General features: G+C 44.8%; 1 protein-coding gene across 9 annotated transcripts in view; it reads right to left on the bottom strand.

The window, feature by feature from the left end:
- Nucleotides 1–2975: 2975 nt before the first annotated feature.
- LOC147010549 (connector enhancer of kinase suppressor of ras 2-like) overlaps nt 2976–20424 on the bottom strand; it is a 237716-nt gene continuing 220267 nt past the window's right edge. For 8 of the 9 annotated variants that reach the window (XM_085858723.1, XM_085858727.1, XM_085858726.1 and 5 more), the window contains 10 exons: nt 13271–13319; nt 9814–9850; nt 9390–9562; nt 8510–8583; nt 7646–7717; nt 7444–7547; nt 6932–7020; nt 6269–6710; nt 5775–5929; nt 2976–4683 (listed from right to left, as the gene is read on the bottom strand). In XM_085858723.1, the coding sequence (XP_085714849.1) occupies nt 4543–4683; nt 5775–5929; nt 6269–6710; nt 6932–7020; nt 7444–7547; nt 7646–7717; nt 8510–8583; nt 9390–9562; nt 9814–9850; nt 13271–13319 (1336 nt within the window). In that variant the 3' untranslated portion in view covers nt 2976–4542. The remainder of the gene's footprint in view (nt 4684–5774; nt 5930–6268; nt 6711–6931; nt 7021–7443; nt 7548–7645; nt 7718–8509; nt 8584–9389; nt 9563–9813; nt 9851–13270; nt 13320–20424) is intronic. The other variant, XM_085858720.1, reaches the window with a different exon arrangement.

The raw sequence follows: 20424 nt of genomic DNA, 5'->3' as shown, positions 1-20424 counted from the left end.
GTGAATGGAGGAGGCCAATGAACTGACCATGTGCCTGGTGGTTGCAGCAGGTTGATCGGCATCTCAAGGAGATGGGGATGGGCTAAGCATCTGTTTGGGGGATGGCCAGACGGAGGCCCCTGGAGTACCGGAGGAAAGTGGATGCAGTGACGCGCTGCTCCAGCATATGCTCCCAGACCTGACCTACCTGATCTGACGTTGACATAGGGATGGAGCAGAGGAAGGTGGCTTTCAAGGTTAAGTTGAAATGTGGAAGGAGCGAGCATGACGATGGTCAGTTTGAGCCAGGACATAAAATCGAGTGGGCCAAGAAGACAAGAAATGTGTAAGCAGAAGGGAAAAGTTCACAGAGGGGGAAATGAGGAAGAGTGAAAGTGGACAAAATTTCAGAATATGAATCAGGAATGACATGAGATAGGGATGGCTCACCATTTTGAAGTGGAGAAGAACACGATTAGAGAGACTCAGGTGAGCAATTCCATAGTCGACTGAAGGAGGGCCCAACAAATGAGTGGAGGTAAGGCATTAGCCTGGATTTGGGGAGGGGAACAAAGTTTTGGTGGCCAGAGCGAGTGTGGCCTGGTCTGGCTTGTGTCGGATGTACCTGAGAGGGCAGGTGGGATAACACTAGAAATGTGGTGGTGGAACACTACTCGTCCATTAACCTATCTGTGATGAGAAGGAAGCAAGGCGTCGCTTCAGCATCCTGTTGAATCATACCAACTAGCTTCGGGTTTTGGATTCCACCGCTTCCTGGGGAGCAAGGTGTGATCGGGCAACAGCAGTCGACACGACATGCATACTCAATGTCACTGTGGATGAAGGTTTTCAACACCGTATGGAACTGACAGTGACCGAGGAATAGACTAAACTCTGCGGAGGATTTCAAGGTGCCCCCATGCACGCTTGAGGCCAGCTTGGATGTGTGATCGGCCTAGGAAAGGCCCTGGCAGATTGATAGACAACGGAGCTCTAAACATTGCACCTGTACAAGAAGTTGATTGCAGAAGTAAATTGTAGGGTTAGTCACAAGGCTTTAACGGACACATAGAGTGAGAGGGGTGTGGGATTTGGAAGGATTGAATGACACATTCCAAACGATGGACCAGCTTTGAAATATCTCCAAATTGGCTGACAAGGAAGTGTCAGCAACCCACCTATCAGGACTTATTGGTACATATTATCCTTTTGAAGGTTTTTGACTTGAAAATTACAAAGGATGTGGGAGATGTTGGACTGGCATATTGTGGAAGAGAGGGCTGATGGGGTTGTCAAAAATTCCACCCTCGGTGTTTACTCGATCAAAAGAGAGCCCCAGATACCACCTCATGGTACTTTTATATTATTTAAAGTAAAATGACATGGTGAAAGAAAAAAGATCAGATTTTCAGTTTGCTTTTATACCAATAAGGTTTTTTGTGGAAGGGGGTGGGGAGGTGGGGTTAGGCCGTAAGTCCGATTCCAGTGTTTGTTTATTATGTACATTTAAACTGCTGATTAAGCCCGAAATATTTATCAATAAGACGTGCTCTTAAGAGTTCAGAAAGAAAGTTTCACTAATCCAACTTGAACAGCAGGAAGGTATCACGGTTTAAATATAGTCTTGGAGATGTGAATCAAACAAAATTACACACATAAAATTGTTCCGATGTGAGAGACACAAACAAGATCGTTCACCTTTCTGGCTGGCTCAGCACGTGGTGGTGGGTGTTCAAGGAAGCCTCGGCAGTGGAAGAAAAATAAATAAATTTCCATTCAACCGCTCGGCGGTGAATGACACACATTGTGCCTCTGGTCGGTACTAAGACAATAGAAATAATAAAAGTTTTATCTTTGGACGGCAGACCTGGCGAGCTACCTCAAAGAATGCTCCAGAGGCAAAGACCCCAGACGCAGGATCAATCAGCTCTGGTGCTCACAGGAGGTGAAACATCACTTCCATAAAACTTCACGTTTATCTCACAACCTGCAGGTCCTCCAGGTGGAGTTTCCAGAACATTGCAGTGCCAAACCGCCGGTGATGTAGATACGACGGAGCAAAATGCCATTTTCCAATCATACAAGGCTTTACAAAATGTAGCAATGTGGCTGTGCGGACAAATTACATCCGTGAATGATCGAATGATGAGAACAAATCAGGGGCGACGGCCTTACCTGAGCAGATAAAGCTCGGTCTTCCTTTCCAACCTGAGAGTTCAAATCAATCTGCACTTGAAGCTAAAGAGAGGGAGAACATGGTCGTCTCATCCTTACAAAATCAGCGACAGGATTGGAACACAAGGCAGCTGGACACCTGAGTGCACCCAAACACATTACTGTTAAAAACATACATTTTTAACGCAGGTGTCGAGGAGGCTCGGAATCGCAGGACAGGAGTCAATGGATCAATGGCTAGAAATGGGCTGAAGGGGAAGCAGAAAAAGGGGAATGTACGGATACAACACCGCAGGGAGGAGCTGCAGGTGATCGGGGGTTGGGGGAGAGGGTTGGAGGGGGGTAGAAAGAGGGGGGTTAGAGGAAGGGGTGTTGTGGATGGGGTCTCAGTGGGTGCAGCAAAGCTTAAAGGTGAAAAGAGGAGAAATCACAAGGTTGCAGTGGGCAGCAGACTTCAAGGCCTGGAGGGAAAAGCACGAGACAGGTTACCAATTTAAATTCGACCTTTTTGACCCCTCACAAAAAGTGATGATGTAAATCTTTGTCGCTCATCTCATCGTTGTTTTCATGGACTTAAAAAATAAAAACCTTGACGTAAACAGTGAATGACAAAAGGACACCAACTGAGATCCATTCAAATTAATAATTATTGATGCTCTGATTCATTCCACAAATAGGATTTCTTTGGGGATTCCACTGAAAATACCCAGTTGTTACCACTAGCATGCCCCCAATCCCCCCCCCAACCAAATCACCCTTATCTACAATTCCAACCACAAGTGTCAAAAGCCAATTGAAATAGATCACAAAACAATGAACAGTTGAAAGCAATGCTAGTTTTATTTTGATCTATTTATGTACATAAAATTGTTAGGCAATGGCAGATGAGGCACAGGTTTCAATAGGCCGGTGTTCCGTGGCCCTTAAAGAACCCTCTCACTGCCCGTCACACCAGTCACATTCTCACAGCCCCTCAGGGCATGACACCCAAGCAGTGTCCTATAGCTTAGCCCCATTGGGGCCGTGTTGGCTCGAGGCGATCCCAAGGATTTACTGCACAGAAAGTCCAAAGCTTGGAACATGGAGGACGATACAGAAATGTATGTCTCCAACGGCGTTTTCATGAGCTTGTCAATGACGTGAAATGGCTTAACAACACGAATGCCTTGGCTGTCAGTCCCAAGACGACATTCCACGTGACTGCCGATGTCGTACAATTTTGTCCATGGTACACTGAGCAGTCAGATAACCACCGCCAACTCATGCCCAGGAACAGAAATACAGTTATTCGGCTTTTCCATGTCAGACCAACCATCTCCACCGTTCCCAGCCCATCCCAGTGCAGAGAAATACAAAAATGAAATAAAAAGAAAATAACTTCACGGCAGTTGTTACACAGGCACCCAGAATGACCGTTGTGTTCAAGGTCTCAGCACCATCTGCAGCAGGAAACCAAAACTTCGACGATTCCTCTGGCCAACAAAGCCCAGGCCTTGCCTTTGCTTTGGTGAAGTGTCAACAAAGCAAAACAAACTTCAATAAAAACCGATGTTCAGCATGTAAAGTTAAAAAAAACAAAAGAAAATTAAAATAAAACAGGTCCAAAAACATTGGACTATATTGGAGGCAGTGTCCGGTCAGACAACGTACAGTAGATTTGAATCCGGTACCTTCGCAAAGATGAGGCAATGAGGTTAAGGCGGAAAGAGGCAGAGACAGGCAAGGTGTTTGGAGTGACCCGCCATGCTTTTGGGTGCTCCGTGGCGTTTTTGAACACACCGCAAACAACACCGACAAGAACAACAAAAAAAGTCTCAAAACAAATCTGGCTCCCCTGCAAGGTTAACAAAGACTTCTCGGTTTGTTTGGACTAGATTGGTGAAGATTTACAACAACGAAGTTGATCAAGCGTGCGAACAAACCCAGCCTCATAAAAACAAGAATAAAACTGTGCACGCTGACCCACTCACACCCCCTCCCCCCCTCCACCACTCCACCCCCAAATGTCCATGAAAACACACACTTTGCCCTCCCTTCCAAAGAAACTTCACAAGTGTGTAGAGCAGACAAATGTCCAAACGCATCACACAAACTTGCAAGTTTCAGAACAGGGTTTTTTGTTTAAATTCCTCATCGAAACATGAGCAAAAACTCACATCGTGTGTAAAACAAAATTCCAGCAGTACAAAATAAAGCGCATAAAACTTTTGGCAATGCTGAACATGAATATCAGCACCAATAATAACAATAATAATAATATTTATAACTGTGACAATGACAATGAACAAATAATAATTGGTGGAAATGGTTATGATGGGAAGCTCGACTGTTTGTCGAGATCCACCACTGTCCCTCCCAAGCCCCCCAACGCTTTCCCCACCTCTTGTTTTACACGTGTGTTTCTATAAATGTTGGCAGCATCCTTGTGGTTTGGGGGACAGGCCCCGAATTTGAGCAAGGGTGATTGGGAGGCTGGCTTGGGGAGCAGGTAGCAGCTGAGCTTTCCTGGGACAGGTTCTCAGTGTATTCCTAGATGTGCAAGAACAAAAGAGGAGAATGCAAATACAAAGTACGGATGAATATTAGGGTTGGAGTTGGGAATAGAAAATTCAAGATTGATACTGAGCATTGGAGTAGAAGGATCGCGATGTGTACACAGCACACCACGAGGATTTCGGAATACATTAGTCCTCCACATGGCACCGTTCATACATTTGCCTTCTACAACAGCTTAAATATACCATCAGAGATGGGGAATCCCCCACCATTGAATGAAAAAGGTCATACATATTCCAGATAATGAGGGAGGTGAATTGGAAACGACACCATTTGGTCAACATCTCGAAAAAGTTCCCCAGGAGTGAGGAACATAGTAACCAAAAATAATTGAAATCAGATAAGCGGTTTTCCATTTATTACAAAATTTTTTTTTCAAGATGGCCACCCAGTCGGCCATCTTGGATCGGGCCACACCCAAAATCAATAGGGTTCTTCCTTTTCAGGTGGTACATGTGTGACCCAAATTTCAAATCGATATGGTGAACAGTTTATGAGTTATCGCACTCACAGCTATAAATGTTGACACCCGGACGGACGCACAGCCGGACAGACAGCCGGACGACCTGGGTGACAACAATATCCCCCTTCCGCTACGCGGCGGGGGATAAAAATGCCCTGTCACAAAAAAATGAACACCCTGGCTGTAAATAATTGATATTCTAACAATCTGTCACAATGAACACAATCAAATGGGCTACATACATTAGTATTCGGTAGCATGTCCTTTGGGATCCAGGCAGAAGTGGTAATGGACGTACGACATGTGGCACCATCTGTGTGTCCCGTGTTGCAGGAAGATGGTGCCACATACATGCCATACATCCAGAACCACCTCTGCCTGCAAGAGACAGAATGGGAAACATAAGGTCGGGTTCGAACCGCCGACCTCTAAGACTCAGAACGGACGCTCTCACCATTGCACCACCAATTTCTTGAAAGGTCAACGAAAACCAAACTGTAGTTTAGTTTTAGTTGACATCTTTGAAAAATTCAGTTCAAATTTCTTGTCACTCGCATTTAAGGCGGCTAAGCACCAAAACAAGTTATATTGCTCGTCACACCTCTGGATCCAGCGTTGGGTCCAACTCCGAGCTTGAAGGGATCCTGGTACCAGGAGGTTGCATAGTCTCTCTTGGTGTGGGACCAGACTGGGGAGAAATATGGGCGCTCTGTAGGGGGCGACAGAGACCATCGGCGCCGCCTGGGCCTGATAAGCCTGGCAGACCATTCCCAGTGTAAGAATGTATACATTCCTGGTACTAACTTGAAAATTGTCTTTTGACTGAATCACTGCTCTAAACTAGGAATGGGAGCACAACCTACCAACACTTGCATTGGATGAAAGAATTCTAATCCCAGTGGATCCATGTTAATACGAGTATGGTATGGGATCAATGATACGAGTAGGGATCCATCATCAATATGATATGATCTACAAGCAAGTTGCAAGGCCAGGCAAATTTGCAGTGGATGGAATTTCTCTGGGCTCTATTTAACAATCTATGTTCTTCGAAATACTAATCCCTTGTGATTCTTCACCACCCCAGTCACTCACCTCGGCCCTCAGCATTCCTTCGATCTCCCTGTGGCACGCGAATGAGAAAGTGGCCTGAAGGCACCGCTTTCAGCTCTGCACCAATTGCTCCATAGGTGGCATACGTTCGATGGTTCGGAGAGCCCCCTGGCGCGGGCCTTTCCTCGGCCACAGTGTCATAATCGTCCAAGTGCCGGGTGCCACGAGGCCTCGCCACGTAACTTGCAGAAGCCTGGCTCAGTGGTGAGGAAGATGATGTGAGTGCCGCCGGAGCTTTGACATGTGAAGGAGATGCAGACTGCTGTGGCTGGACACCAGGCCCGAGCACGTCTTGCCAGGATTGCCGATCAGTAAAGCGTGGCCAAGGTCCTGAGCCTTCACGGGAAGATCGAGAACCAACCGTGTCCACAGAAGAGTGCCGCGCGTGTTTCTGCTCAGAGTAAGATCCAGATGAAGAGTTCTGCTGATTAGGAGAAGAAAGACGGTGAGCATGCAAAAGAACAACAATAAGGAATGAAAGATGATGGAAATGAGGAATGAAAATAGAAGATGATAACTTTTTATTCATAGGTAGGAAAAGTCAAAGAGGAAAGAATAGGTGGGTTAAAAAAAAAAAAAAAAAAAACAAACAAGAAAGAGCAAGTGTAAATAGAGATAGAACTCGATACTTCCGAATTCTCTTACCGAAGGGGGATGTGGGAATGTGTCATAAGGTGGAGGTGGACTATCTCGTACCTCACCCTCTTCACCATCGCTCTCACTCCAATAGTCCACTACAACAAAGGAGTTACATATGATGTGATTAATGATCAGGGATTTCTGAACTGGTTTATTGAAAGTTCTGGCCTAGATCAGAGTTATAGAGTTGTGTCATATCCACAAACACATAACGACTTTAATGAAAGAAAAATCCTTCAGAATTGGTTTTGGTTTGCAGGTCAGATATCAGGCCTCACAAACAAAGCCGTTCCCAGTGCTTCACAGATGTGGCCTTGAGAAAGCCAAGTGGCATCCCTCAGTACACTGCCTAATCTCTGGCATGTGACTTGCAGTGACAACTTCTCTTAAAGAGTGTGTGATTATCGTTGCAATTCGGGTATCAAATCTTCCAGCGATATTCCGCTAACAGTTATCTGTTGCGATGATGGGGACAGTGTCAGTGAAGCGCTGGGTGGTGCAACTGGTGCAGCGATTACAGCATTGACTGGGCCTGCTGGTCGGACTCATCCTGGCATCTTCCCTCAACAAGGACTCCCCGGCGACACATCCCGCCGCAGCAGACGCCAACTTACTCACCCACCTAGCATGCCACGCAACACAGTCCAACATCAAATGAAAAGCAGTACGAGGAAAAAAGTCATGCAACATTCGGCAAAGCTCAGCCCTTCAATTACCGACCTGTTCATTTCATCTGTCCCATCAGTGGCAAAGTAAAAGGGCTTGAGCCGTGGGTGTGACGCCTTGAATGCACTTGAGGGAGGTAAAGAGGGGTGAGGATGGATTTGTCTGAGCACAGAAAAACAATAAAACAAGCAGTCATAAACTGGTACTTACGAAATCGTCAACTTGACCTCTGACTTTGTCTAATAAAAGCTGACTCAAGAGAAGGTAGCGACGCAAACCAGAAGTTTCTACGATGATTCTGTACCAAACCATCAAAAATTGAATGTTTGACCTCACTGTAACCTTGACCTTTGACCGATATTGACCAAAATCTAATCAGCACTAGCCATCACCCTCCTGAATCACGTGGTGTAATTTGACATTGGTAGCTTCTTCCGTTTTCGAGTTATCTGTACAAAACCATCAAAAATCAAATATTTGACCTCACTGTGACCTTGACCTTTGACTGATTTTGACCAAAATCTAATCAGCACGAGCCATCACCCTCCTGAATCACGTGGTGTAATTTGACATTGGTAGCTTCTTCGGTTCTCGAGTTATCGTGCCTACAAACAAACAAACAAACAAACAAACAAACAGAAACGGAAGGCATCAATATACTTACGAAATCTAAAGATTTCGTAAGTAACAAACAAACACACAAATAGAGGACGGAAGTCATCAATATACTTACGAAATCTTTAGATTTCGTAAGTAAAAAAAGAACAAGTATGTGAGAAAATGCAAATGCAGGTTTGTGGTTAATAGGAAGGACAGGGTGGCTCAATTAAGTGGTTAAGTGGAAGGTACCCTGTAGATAGGCCTGAGGAAGTGGAGGTGAGAGAGCAAATGAAAGAAGATAAAGGTGGACACACTTACTGCTTTCGCTTGCACTCTGGTGCTAGTTCGATTATAAACTCCGACAAACCGATGTAGCCTTCTGCCTTGATGTCCTACACATCCCACGAAAGAAAAACATAGAGAAGGGAAAAGGGAAACAAATTCAAATGCATGGAAACATCAAGTGCCTCATGATGCCATTGATATGTCAGTCGGAGAAACAGTTCACGTGTTTGACCCCTGATACATCAAGCTAGTAGTCAAATAAGCTTCACAGGATGGGGCCATACTTTGTTTTAGTGTTTAACTTAATGTTTTATCAAATCGTATTGTTTCAAAATCACAAAAGCTACAACCATGAGGATCATGTCAGAATCCCTGCATGCAGGATACAGATTGGGTAATTGCTTCTTCCAATCAACAGATTTTCTCAAGCTATAAATTTTCTTCCTCTTTTTTTGTATGCCGCAAATGGCTGTGCTTTGCATCATTTGCTTGGGGTGGGGAGGGGGTGGGGCACTGCTATGCCACTGATGTAGTGTCCCCTGTCCTTTAAAGTAAGAATGCATCAGTCAGGTGAGCGTGTCGGTGATAGCTCGCCTACTCTTCGCGAAGGACACTGTGGGATCTTTAACGTCCATAAACTAATGTTGGCAGACAGGACGCCCAGTTTAATGTACATCAATGGACGTCACAAACATTGATGAATCACCTTGTCTGTGAAACACCAGGATGACAGTTTATATCTGGGTTGGGATTCAGACCCAGGCTAGACATCTCAGAGGTAAATTTGCATACTTCTAGGCTATCCTGCCAGCCTAAGCTATACATTTAGTGGTCGCTAAATCCATGAGGTAAAGCACTTGTGCGCCATGATTAGTGTGCAGCATTCATTCTGCACTGCCTTCGAGCCACATACGTTGTGTTGCGTGTACCAGTAGAGGGATCCGTCTTTTAGCACAAACCAGTGCTTCCTCCACTTCGGTGTCAAAAAGCCCTTGGCGTCTCTTTTCTTCCAGAGCCAGCCATCGCAGTCAGGCCGTTCCAGCTCGTAGCACGCCACTGTGCGGCGGCTCGAAGGTATACTGGATGCTGTACACAGTGAACGTAAAGCAGGCACCGAACATCCAATAAAGGCATTGACTCATTACTGAAGAGCTCAACTCTCGGTTCTTGTAAGGTTCAGAATCCAATAAATGTTCCACTGCATTTGAGGAACAAGGGTAGACCCAGGTGGTACATTAACCTTTACATAATTATTGCATTAAATGCTCAATTTAATTCAAGGCTCTTTGGGAATAAGAGCAAAATGCTAGATACTGAATCAGAATGCATCTCCTCACCTTTGACTGCTTTCAAAGCCAAGTGACGCCGTGAGAGCTACGGGGGTGATGGAGAGGGGGACAGTTAAGAGGATGGGGGTGGTGAGAATGAAGTAAGAAAGGACGGGGAGACAGACATGCTGACTTTGGGCAGGCCGAAGGCAAACCCAAACGCTCTTTATCAAAAGTGGACACATTGAATGTGACATAAGCAAAGGCGGACAAAGAATAGGACAGGCAGCATCACTGAAAGAGACAAAGCGAGAGAGGATTGGCTAAAAGAGGGAGAATCTTGAAGGTTTGGTGCATGGAGTGGACGTGGAGATTCACAGCTTTACATCATCTCAAGAAGAATTGATTTTTTTTTTCTTTTTTTGCCAGATTGGGTCGAGGCAGTAGAGCGTGCAAAGCAACTGTGGCCTGATAATTCATCTGGGCCGCACACCCGTTGGAGGAGCACAGGATGCGAGGGCATGTGTGGTGCGGAATAGGAAAATGGGCCTGCGGTCACAATTCACCATCGTTCTTTCACAAACATACTTCTCCAATGTCAGCAAACTCGCTGGACCACTACAGTTAATAAAACACTTATTAATATTGATAATTGTATTTATAATACTGCAAAGTCAGCAATCATGATAAATTACTTCTTTATTGGAACCTTTCCGAGTCTACAAGTGCTTCACTACTCGTGTGGAGATTATGAAGGAGGAAATTAATCAAATGAACTTGTAGCTTAACACCATAACTATCACTCTTACCACGTCACTTGTAACAAGTCTGCCACCACAGGTGAGAGGAAATTACGCTTTTTTATTAATCATGAAAAAGGCAAGCAGTGTGATGAAAAAAAAAATATATATATATATATATATTTGTGTGTGTGTGTGTATATATATATATATATATATATATATATATATATATATTTGTGTGTGTGTGTGTATATATATATATATATATATATATATATATATATATATATATATATATATATATATATATATATATATATATATATATATATATATATATATATATATATTTGCGACAAAAAAAGCAGCGAATTCAATGATGTTGAGAGACTGTGCACTCGAGTGAGGCACAGCTGGCATCGGAGCATCAATGGGATCCAGGTAGAAAATTAGCAATTTCAGCACCACAAGGGGTCTGAGAGACAGAACAGCTCAGAGAGGTGGGATGGTGGTGAAGCAAGATGGCTGAGAGCAAGGAAGGGGAAGGCAAGATGTAGAGTAAGTGAGGAACAAGTGAATGTGGGAGATGAGGGAGGAGAAGAGGGGTACGAGGGAGTGCAGATAAATAAGGAAGGTCGGCCCAGACCAAAGTAGAGAGGAATGCAATGTGGAGATGATGGTGGAGTGTGACGGCGCTGTGTGCGGGGAGGTAGAGTGGGGTGAGAGCACGAGAACACTGAAAAGCATCGACTAAGGAGAGAGCTATCTTTATACAGGGTCTCTACCCTTTCAAACCCATCCTTTCCTATTGATACAGCACAAGAGACACCAAACAAAAAGCTAGTGTGGTGCGCATCGGAGAAAAGGATGGCACAAGAGCTTTAATTTGATGATTTGAGAATCAGAGCCCGAGATATGCATGAAATGTAAAAGAGGAGTGAAGGAATTAATAAAGCCAGAGAGAAACCATTATCGGTGTAACAGTATACGGCATGAACTGATGATATTACCAAAGTAAGTACAAAACTGGAGATCAGAACAAACCCAAAAGCAATGCTTGTTTGGGCCACAGGGCAAAAGATGCTTGGATTATCTGCTTGCCTGCTCTGATCAACAAATATCAATAAATATCGATGTACAGTAATTACATTCTGTGAAAACGCTCCAAATGAGGCCGAAGGCATCAAGTATTGAAACTTCGAGAAATACTAGTACTCAAAACTTTGCAAAAGATAAAACATTGCTTTGATAACGAATGTGATGTTTTCAGTTGCGTGTACAAATCTTTGGGTAAACATAGGTTGGACAACACCTCAAATGAGGTCATTCCATTGGGTAGTGGGTGAAAGAGCAGAAAGGAACAAAGGTGGTGAGGAATGTGTGTGTGTTGCTCGGGTGATTCTGCTGTGTGGGTAACATATAAGAGATGGTAATGGACTTGTGTTAAGGGTATGGAGGGGGGGGGACAGCTGAAGAGGAGGATAAGAAAGTGTGTGTGTGTGTGTGTGTGTGTGTGTGTGTGTGTGTGTGTGTGTGTGTGTGTGTGTGTGTGTGTGTGTGTGTGTGTGTGTGTAATTGATTCAAGTGTGCCGTAAAATAAGAAATGCATTTTTAAAAGCTAATTAAATAGGTCAAAAACATGCTCCAAGATCAGACAAGATGATACATTTGGTGGGAAGAGTAAGAAAGAGATTGAAAATAGTTGGTCATGCATATTGTGGATCGTAAGCCCCCAGATACCTGGAAGCTTGCGATCCACAATGTCTCATCTCAGGTACATAGAGAGGGTGGTGGCCTAACATGTAGTTACCAAAGATGTCTCAATTAATTTACCGACTTAGCCAAGTCTTCGCTGACGGATTTTACATCTTCATTTCCAAACAAACGACATAAAATCGCCATCACCGCTGCAAGTGCAGCGCGGGGATTTTCGAAAGATGTATGAGGCATAAGAGCAAGACCAAAGGAGATTAGTGCTGGGTATATCACAATAAGTTGGAAACAAATGCGTGTATTCTTTTAGAGGTGGAGGTGGAGAGAGAGAAGAATAGGACCGGACAAAAGTGACCCATGCGGATGCTCATCGGTACAATATTCTGCCAACAAAGCTTGAATGAGGGGATAGGTGACATTCACCTCACGTGACCCTTCCAAATCCTCAACGTTGCCATAAACAAAGCCAGAAAAAAGCGAGATCCAGAGGGGAGCCTTGTCTGAGTCTGGGTGTTGACGGCACTTTGAAAAAAAAAAAAACCTGAAATTTGCCGAGTGATGTAAATATACTCATCCAACTCTGTCATAGCAAATTTGAACCACTTTCCGATGTGAGAGGCCAAAGGAAAACTTTCAGCAATACTTGTTCAACAAGCAGTGGATTTCTTACCCACATCAAAACCTCCAGGAGTTGAGTAAAAAGAATACACACAATGTTACAAATATATGAGTTCCCTTTCAAGGAACTTCAACGCAGAAGGAGGCCATTCAGCCCATCAAGGCAGTACAATGATTACCAACCGATGGTCGTTTGTCCATGCTCTATCCCTTTTAAGTGCTGAGCATCAAGCAAGAAAGTAGCAACGTCCCATTTTTAGTCTTTGGTATGACTCCGCTGGGGTCGAGTTTGAACTGCTGATGTCCCAGACTCAGAACAGACACCATAACCATGATGCCACCGAGTCCAGTTAAATGTCGTGGTTTGTTTTCTCAATTCCATCTGAACAAAAGAGTAATATAGGTTTGGACTGTGCTGTGCTTGGTTGCTCCATGACAAGCATGCATAATACCTTGTGAGCAGGTGAAACTCCACATCGGTCCATGATCTGTACGGCAAGCCTGTGAGAGGAAAATGACAAAATAACGAGGAAAAATGAATAAATAAAAGGAAGCAAAAAATGCACAACAGGTGGTCATATCGCCATCTTTGCGAAGTGAATAATTTTCACTGCAACTCAACAGAAGGATATTTAATCAAGACTTAACATCCTGCATCCCAATAACCACAAGTGTCCCATGAACTGCCGACTTCAAAAGGTCTTGCACCTGGACTGGCTCAAGTGGAGAATGGAAACTACCATGTGGAATAAAATTCAAATTTTAACTTTGGTAACATTGACATCATCCCATTCAAGGAAAGAATGGCTGGGCATCTCTGCAGCACAAAGGGCACTTCAAGCAAGCCGTGAAAAGGATTTTGTCGTGAGGGACGAAACTAAAGCACAAAATAACTTCAAAGTTTGTCTTGAACACTCGCAAATAAACAAACAACACTTTATTCCTGCAAAGGCATTGCTACTAAAGGCCCAACACAAGATGAGTGGTGGAAAATAATTTTTGTCACCTTCAGAAAACCATTATAACGCATAATTCCAAGGTGTGACTCTTTCAAACCTTTTCAAGATTTCTTATACATTCTCTCAGTCCTTGTGGACTACATGGATGAGTAAGACCATTAAACAAGAAAACAAAGCAGAATATGAACCAGAAAACATTTACATACCCAAACATGAGAGATGAACGTGGCAGGTGCTCACATTAATTGTCTCTCTCCAAGTGAACAGAGGACATGCCAAGGGCAAATCCTGGAGAACGATGAGATTTAATTGCAAGGAGGAGAAAACGATCCTTAAGAATTGCATAATAATCGATCAGCCAGTTTGGCTTCGTTTAATTATCGATAACACGATTTTATGGAATAAAGTCAAGACCGATGTCTTGGCTGAGCGTGAAGACCGTTGAGCTTTCCGACGCTTCCGCTCAAAATGAGGTTTGATCGACCTGGGGTACGGTGGACTACCCTGCTGTTTATCTTTACTTTTTTGCTTAACCAAACATGTTGTAGGTCTGCCGTGTTCAGCGTGTACCACCAGAGAACGCCTATGACCTGCGAGACTATCAGGCATTTCTAGCACGCTCAAGAACTACAGCTGTGAACGGGTAGGTTTATTTAATTCAGGAAATCTGTTACATTTCATCCATGTCCTTTTGGTTAAGGTAACGAGGACATTTTTCTTCGTTGTTGTGATCAGATTGATTGTTTGGTGGATGGGATGAGGTGTAGGCGTATGTTGAAGGAATCCACCATCTTGGAAAAAACCACCTGAGGATCAATTTTCACAGCAGGTTGTAAAAACTATGATTTATTCATGTTTGAAAAATTAGATGTGCACTCCCCCAATATATATTGTTACGAATCTGGAAACCATTTGCATCCACACATACAGTTGACCAAAAGTTTAGTTATTTCGTTAAGTATATGTGGATAGTTAGAATCCCTCCCTTATGTCTAATGGGAATTTCATGTGTGCGCTGCGAGTTTCTTTCGAGTTAGTTTTCTACATCAATCCCCTCCACTCCTTCAGCTCCATTACGCACGTGTTCAAGGCCACGAACGTAGACAGAGTTTCCATCGCTTCAGAGCCGACTCCGCCCCAGCAAGATGGAATGTTCCTCTCGTCCAATCAGGGGTGAGATCGCTTCAGCTCCAACTCCGCCCCATCAAGAAAGAATGTCTCCCCTGTCGACACGGGGAAGACAAAGGCGCCTTGGAGCTCTGGCTCCGCCCCGAGAAGAAAGAATGTATCTTCGGTCCAATCAGGGGCGGACACCGCAACAGCCCACTGAGACCGGAGGCAGCCTCGTCCAATGAGGAGAGGACACCGATTACCCAACGCCCCCCCCCCCCGACCAATGAGAGTGGGAGTTACCAGGGAGCCCGGTCCCCCGACCGAGCACGAGGAGATGAGGATTGACGGCGCGATTCTGACAGAAGGGGGTCTCGTCTTGCTTTTGGTTCGTGGTTGGATCGTGCTGGCTGGCGTCTGTCTCTTCGCCCTCGATCCTTGGTGCCTGGTGCGTCGTTGGTTGTGGGTTCAAGTCCCACCGTCCTTGGTGTGCCTGGTTCGTCGTAAAGCTGTTCCATGGTCCCCGAGCTCACAAGTGCGGGTCGGCCAGACCGCACGAGGCGGCCAGGCACTTGACCAGATTCTGACCCCCAGCTTGCCTATCCTCCGCGGCTGGAGACACCAATAAAGGCCAGCCGGCTCCATTTCTTTTTGGGTGTGTGTGTCTGTGTGTGGTGCCAGTCTGTAAGTAAAACTGTTAAGTGATTGCCATTGTACATTTGCCTGCATTTATATTCGTGATCAAGTCTGCTCTGTGTTTCCCTCCCTATTGCCTATTGTAAATAAATAACTGTTAAATGTTCCAGTTTGTTGTCCGTGTTTTCTTTCATTGACGCAGTATGGTTTGGGCTTGAGAATTAGTGAGACCGCTTGTGCCGTAAATTGCTATTTGGACCGGCAGGTTTTGGTAATTTCCGCTCGGTTACGTCGGACCCGAGTTGGTAACAGCAACTCAGTTCGGAGGAAGCCTGCCGAGGGTGTGGCTTCCCCAGTAGTTCGACGGCGTGGGTACTAAGGTAAATTGGAATAGACAAATAAACCCTACCCCACGCCGTCGAAATATTGGCGACCACGGTCGATTAAGCAACCCGTCGGCTTCGAAGTTATCCAGAGCGACGACCTTCAATTCCGGGAGTCCGGTGGGAGACGGCCTAACAACTGCCCCATCTCGCGGTCGTCCTCGCCACCGAACCCGGCACCACAACAATTGGTGTCAGGAGCGCGATTCGGACCCCTTCACCTCCATAGAGAAATTCACGGGACTCGGATCAGGGGTGTGCGAAGCAACTTCCCCGTTCCCTCCAAATTAAGAGCATTCAAATTTATTCTCACGACGAGCCATGGCGGGCCAAGATGGGCTGGAACAGGTGGGGTTAGATTTGAGCTTAGAAGAATCCATGGTCCAGGAAGACACCCCCATGCAGGAAGACATTTCCCCGCAGCCAAACCCAGAAGTGGTATTGGGAGTGGCAGGGCGGCGCATGAGCGCCCCTACTTCAAATTTCCCTCCCGGTCCCTGGCGGATCCGCGCCCAATAGAGGCGAATCGGCTTTGTCAGGGCCATCTGACTTCAACCGGATTATGGAGGGAATAAAACAATTGATACAAGAAATGAAGGGGATTTGGAAAGCAAAATGGACTGGAATGCAAAAGAACAGAACAACAAAATGGATGAGATGAGGGGTGATATGCGAACACAGAGAAGGGAAATGCAGAGCATGGGGTTGAACCTGCAGGCGAGTCAGGAGGCAATGAGGAGTTGAAAGGCGAAATGCGGACAATGGACTGGAAAATGGTTCCTGCACGTGGAGGAACGACCGAGTCAGGGGGGAGTGTAACGGTTCTTCGGACCGCGGTGGAAACGGGCGAGGTCGAGGTAACGAGTGATGTCACGACGGTTAAAGGAGAGACCGGTAAACTCGGACAGGGGATGACAGAAATAGTAACAGGGACACAAGGGAAGAAGTAGGATTTAGAAATAATGACGGAGACGCAGAAATCAAAAGAGGGGGACAAATTGCAAGAAGCTAAAGTAAAAGAGGAGCACACACACACAAGTAAGGGACATTGGGGTTGAGCTTGGCGAATGTTTCGAGACCCAATGCGAGGGTCGGGTTAACCTCCAGACAGTATGCTAACCTAACAGACTGTTAACCTAACAGACAGTATGCTCCCTCGAGGCAGGCCATGACGAGGTGAGTCTGGTAAGGCCGTACGAGGTCGAGCAGGTGCATGGTGCGAATGAGCACATGCCGAGCTTGGGGGGTATAGAAACCCCGGGATCTTTTTGGTTAACCCAAGCACCTAGTACGAATGTCCCAGAGTGTGTGTTGGAATGTGTGAGTGATGCAAATGACATGGAATGTGTGGAAATGGGACACGGATCGATCCAGACGGGAGACGTGGGTCGTGTAACGGATGGGAACGGCAAGCCTAATGGGCCGCACGGAATTGTTTTGGAAACTGCGCCGGTTCCGCGGGACGCTGCGTGCGAGGTCCATTCCGTGTTTTGCGAATGGCCCAGGTGCGCACGTTTGTGTGATCGGGAGTCGGCCTTAAAACGTTCCACGCTTGGTACAAGACACCAGCGCAGACAGCTAAAATGGCGGCGGTGATGTGAATTTGGAAAGCACGTGGCCCCATGTTCGGAGGCCGACGTGCTGCGCACCGCGAGAGGTGCTCGCGGAACGCGCAGAGAGAATCCCAACGGCGACACCGCCAGGCCCGTGTGCGTGGTAATCCTCGCAGGGTCCATGTGCGAGTGACGTCACCGGGGATAGCGCAGCACGAATGCCAGGTGGGTAGCGCACGGTGGCTCGCATGGGGAACACCGCGGAAGCAAGCGGTTGTTGCAATCGACGGGGCGACATTTCGCTGTCAATTATCGCTCATACGGAGGGGACAAGTGAGTCAGAAACCGCCGAGCTGGCGAAGCAAGGTTTGGAGGGCCTTGCTCCGAGTACACGATGCCCCGCCGGGATGGAGCGAACATCCTGGTGCCTTGGGCAAAGGAGCACTAGTTAGTGGATGGGTTTAGCGTTAGTTAGACCAGCCTCATGGGGACAGTATGAGTAGTCCTCCATGGGGCCTGGTGGGACGAGTTAGTGGGAAATGTAGCATAGAATTTAGAATGGATGGGAGACATAGACGGACATCGAACGTGTAGTGGGGACGTAGCTTAGCAACGTAGAGTTAAAAGGAACATGCATTAGAGTAAGGGATGACCGGGGGGGGGCACGAGCTAGTTAGGGGAATGTAGCGAGCAAAGTGTCAGTGTTGAAGTGAATTGGTGAAATAAAAATAAAACATAGTGAAAGAAACATAATGAATGAATGTGGGACAGCGGGCCCAAGTGCGAATGGAGTGAATGTGGAATGCATGGTGCAAATGAATGATTGGGGGGAGGAGTGAATCCCACCCAAGGGAACCCGGGGTCAGTGTAATGTTAGTTAGGGGATTAGTTAAATTTACCAAAGGGTCATTCCATGTCAAATGAGCCGAAAAAATGAAATTCTGCGGTGACCCCCTCAGACTTTCCTGAAAAAATTCTCAAAGCTACCTTAACATATATGAAGAAGGTTTGCCAAGTTATAGTTCAAAATTCCAAGTAGTGCCCGAGACATGGCCCTACAAACACCCTTGGGGTGTTTCAATTCTGGAAGTCGCGAGTTGCAGATTTGTATCTGAAGCATTTTTGGAGGGCTCTAAATTCCAGTTTTACAAACAGTTCTGAACATGCACACAAATGGAGTCTATAAGTGAGGCTTTCAGAATCTGACATAAAAAAATGTTCCACTTAAAATACTTTTGAAGATAAGTACAGTACTCTTAAAAGTAGTGATTTGTAACATGCAGTCAAAAAAATTTGAGTTTTCAAATTGCTGCCAACAGTCAATTTATTCATCATGAAGAATTTTGTTGCCTGATTTACAAAATCTAGTGACTGGATCATTTACACAAGAAAACTGAAACCTTTTGGAGCAAAATCTTGGGTGCTATAGGTGTCTGAACTTTGCTCCAGACTCAACGACACTGAAATTTACCCCGGTTTTACCCTGTGTTCACCATGTTGACAATTACACAGCTCTTTTAAATTTTTGTCACTTAAAGACACATACATAGGCAAACTGTGGTAGAAAACTCAAGAGTTGTTCTCAATCACTTCTATTTTGAAACGATTTTTATAAAAGCCCACTATTTAAAAAAAACATGTTCGATGAAAGATGTAGAATAAAAGCAATTGGTGTGCTTTTGAAGTGGAAGCCATGTCAAGAATTCCTAAGCTGACACCACAATGAGCATGTAGTAGTGTTTCATGGTCAGAATAACTTTGTGGTTAATTTACTTTGGCTCAAAAATGTATTTTTACAATTAAAAATGAGATGCTAACACTTATCTCAATCATGAAAAAAGGCACAATGTACAATGGTGCATTTTGTATGATATAAAAGTAATAAATATTAAACAATATCTTAAAAAGTGACATATACTTTATTTTCATTTGGAAAGTGACATTGGAATAAGTGCATATTCTATTACTTACATGTATCACATTTGTAGAAGATTAAACATGTACCTTTATAGTCTTTAACAGGGTGAAATCATTTACTTCACAATGGTACTTTTAAGCATTATTTTGATAATTAAATTGTAGTACTTACTGTCCAACTTCTTGTGTACTTTCAATGGATCACAATGATACTTTTGCAGCCGCACAGAGCTAGAAATGTAGTTTCTCATGATGATAGCAAATATTATCATCTTCATTAAGGCGCTGTTACACCTTGACAATTTAGCCAGCAATGGCAACATATAAAAATGTATGTAAAACGTTGACGTATGCTGAGATTTTGACGTTTTTTTAAATGTTTCGGTCGTATTCATAACGTGTTGGTCGTATGCATAACATATTAGTAACGGGCACAGAACGTTTCATTGTCTTATAGATAACTTATACCAACGAATGCTTAGCCTGTTGTCGGCATTCACAACCTATGCCCAACGATAGTATAACTTAGGCATAGCGCGCTGCACGTATCGCCGACGAACTCGTGGCGTAGCCTGTTAAAAACCTGCCGCATGCCAATTTAAATCATAACCGCCTGAAAATTGAAAATGTCAACCACGCAGTCACACCTTGACGATTTAGCCAGCGTATGCCGAGCTATGAAAAATTTGCCGAATCAAGCTGGCACACATCGAATACGTTATGGGTAAGTTGTGTATACGTTAAAGGCCCAGTCACACCTTGATGTTTTAGCCAGCAATGGCAACGTATTAAAATGTATGTAAAACGTTGGCTTACGTTGAACTTTTGATGTTTTTTTTTTTTAATTCGGACGTATTCATAACGAGTTGGTCGTATGCATAACATATTAGTAACGGACACAGAACGTTTCGTTGTGTTATAGCTAACTTATACCAACGAATGCTGAGCTTGTTGTCGGCCTTCCCAACTGTGGGGGAAAAATTTATATTAATATATTTTAAATTGTAACAAATGGAGTTTCAGAAATGTAACTTTTATGCTGCAAATT

Source organism: Eptatretus burgeri, chromosome 16, assembly GCF_056783735.1.
Source record: "Eptatretus burgeri isolate ZD-2024b chromosome 16, Ebu_testis_v1, whole genome shotgun sequence".
Classification (NCBI taxonomy): Eukaryota; Metazoa; Chordata; class Myxini; order Myxiniformes; family Myxinidae; genus Eptatretus; species Eptatretus burgeri.
This window is presented reverse-complemented; position numbering and strand designations above follow the sequence as displayed.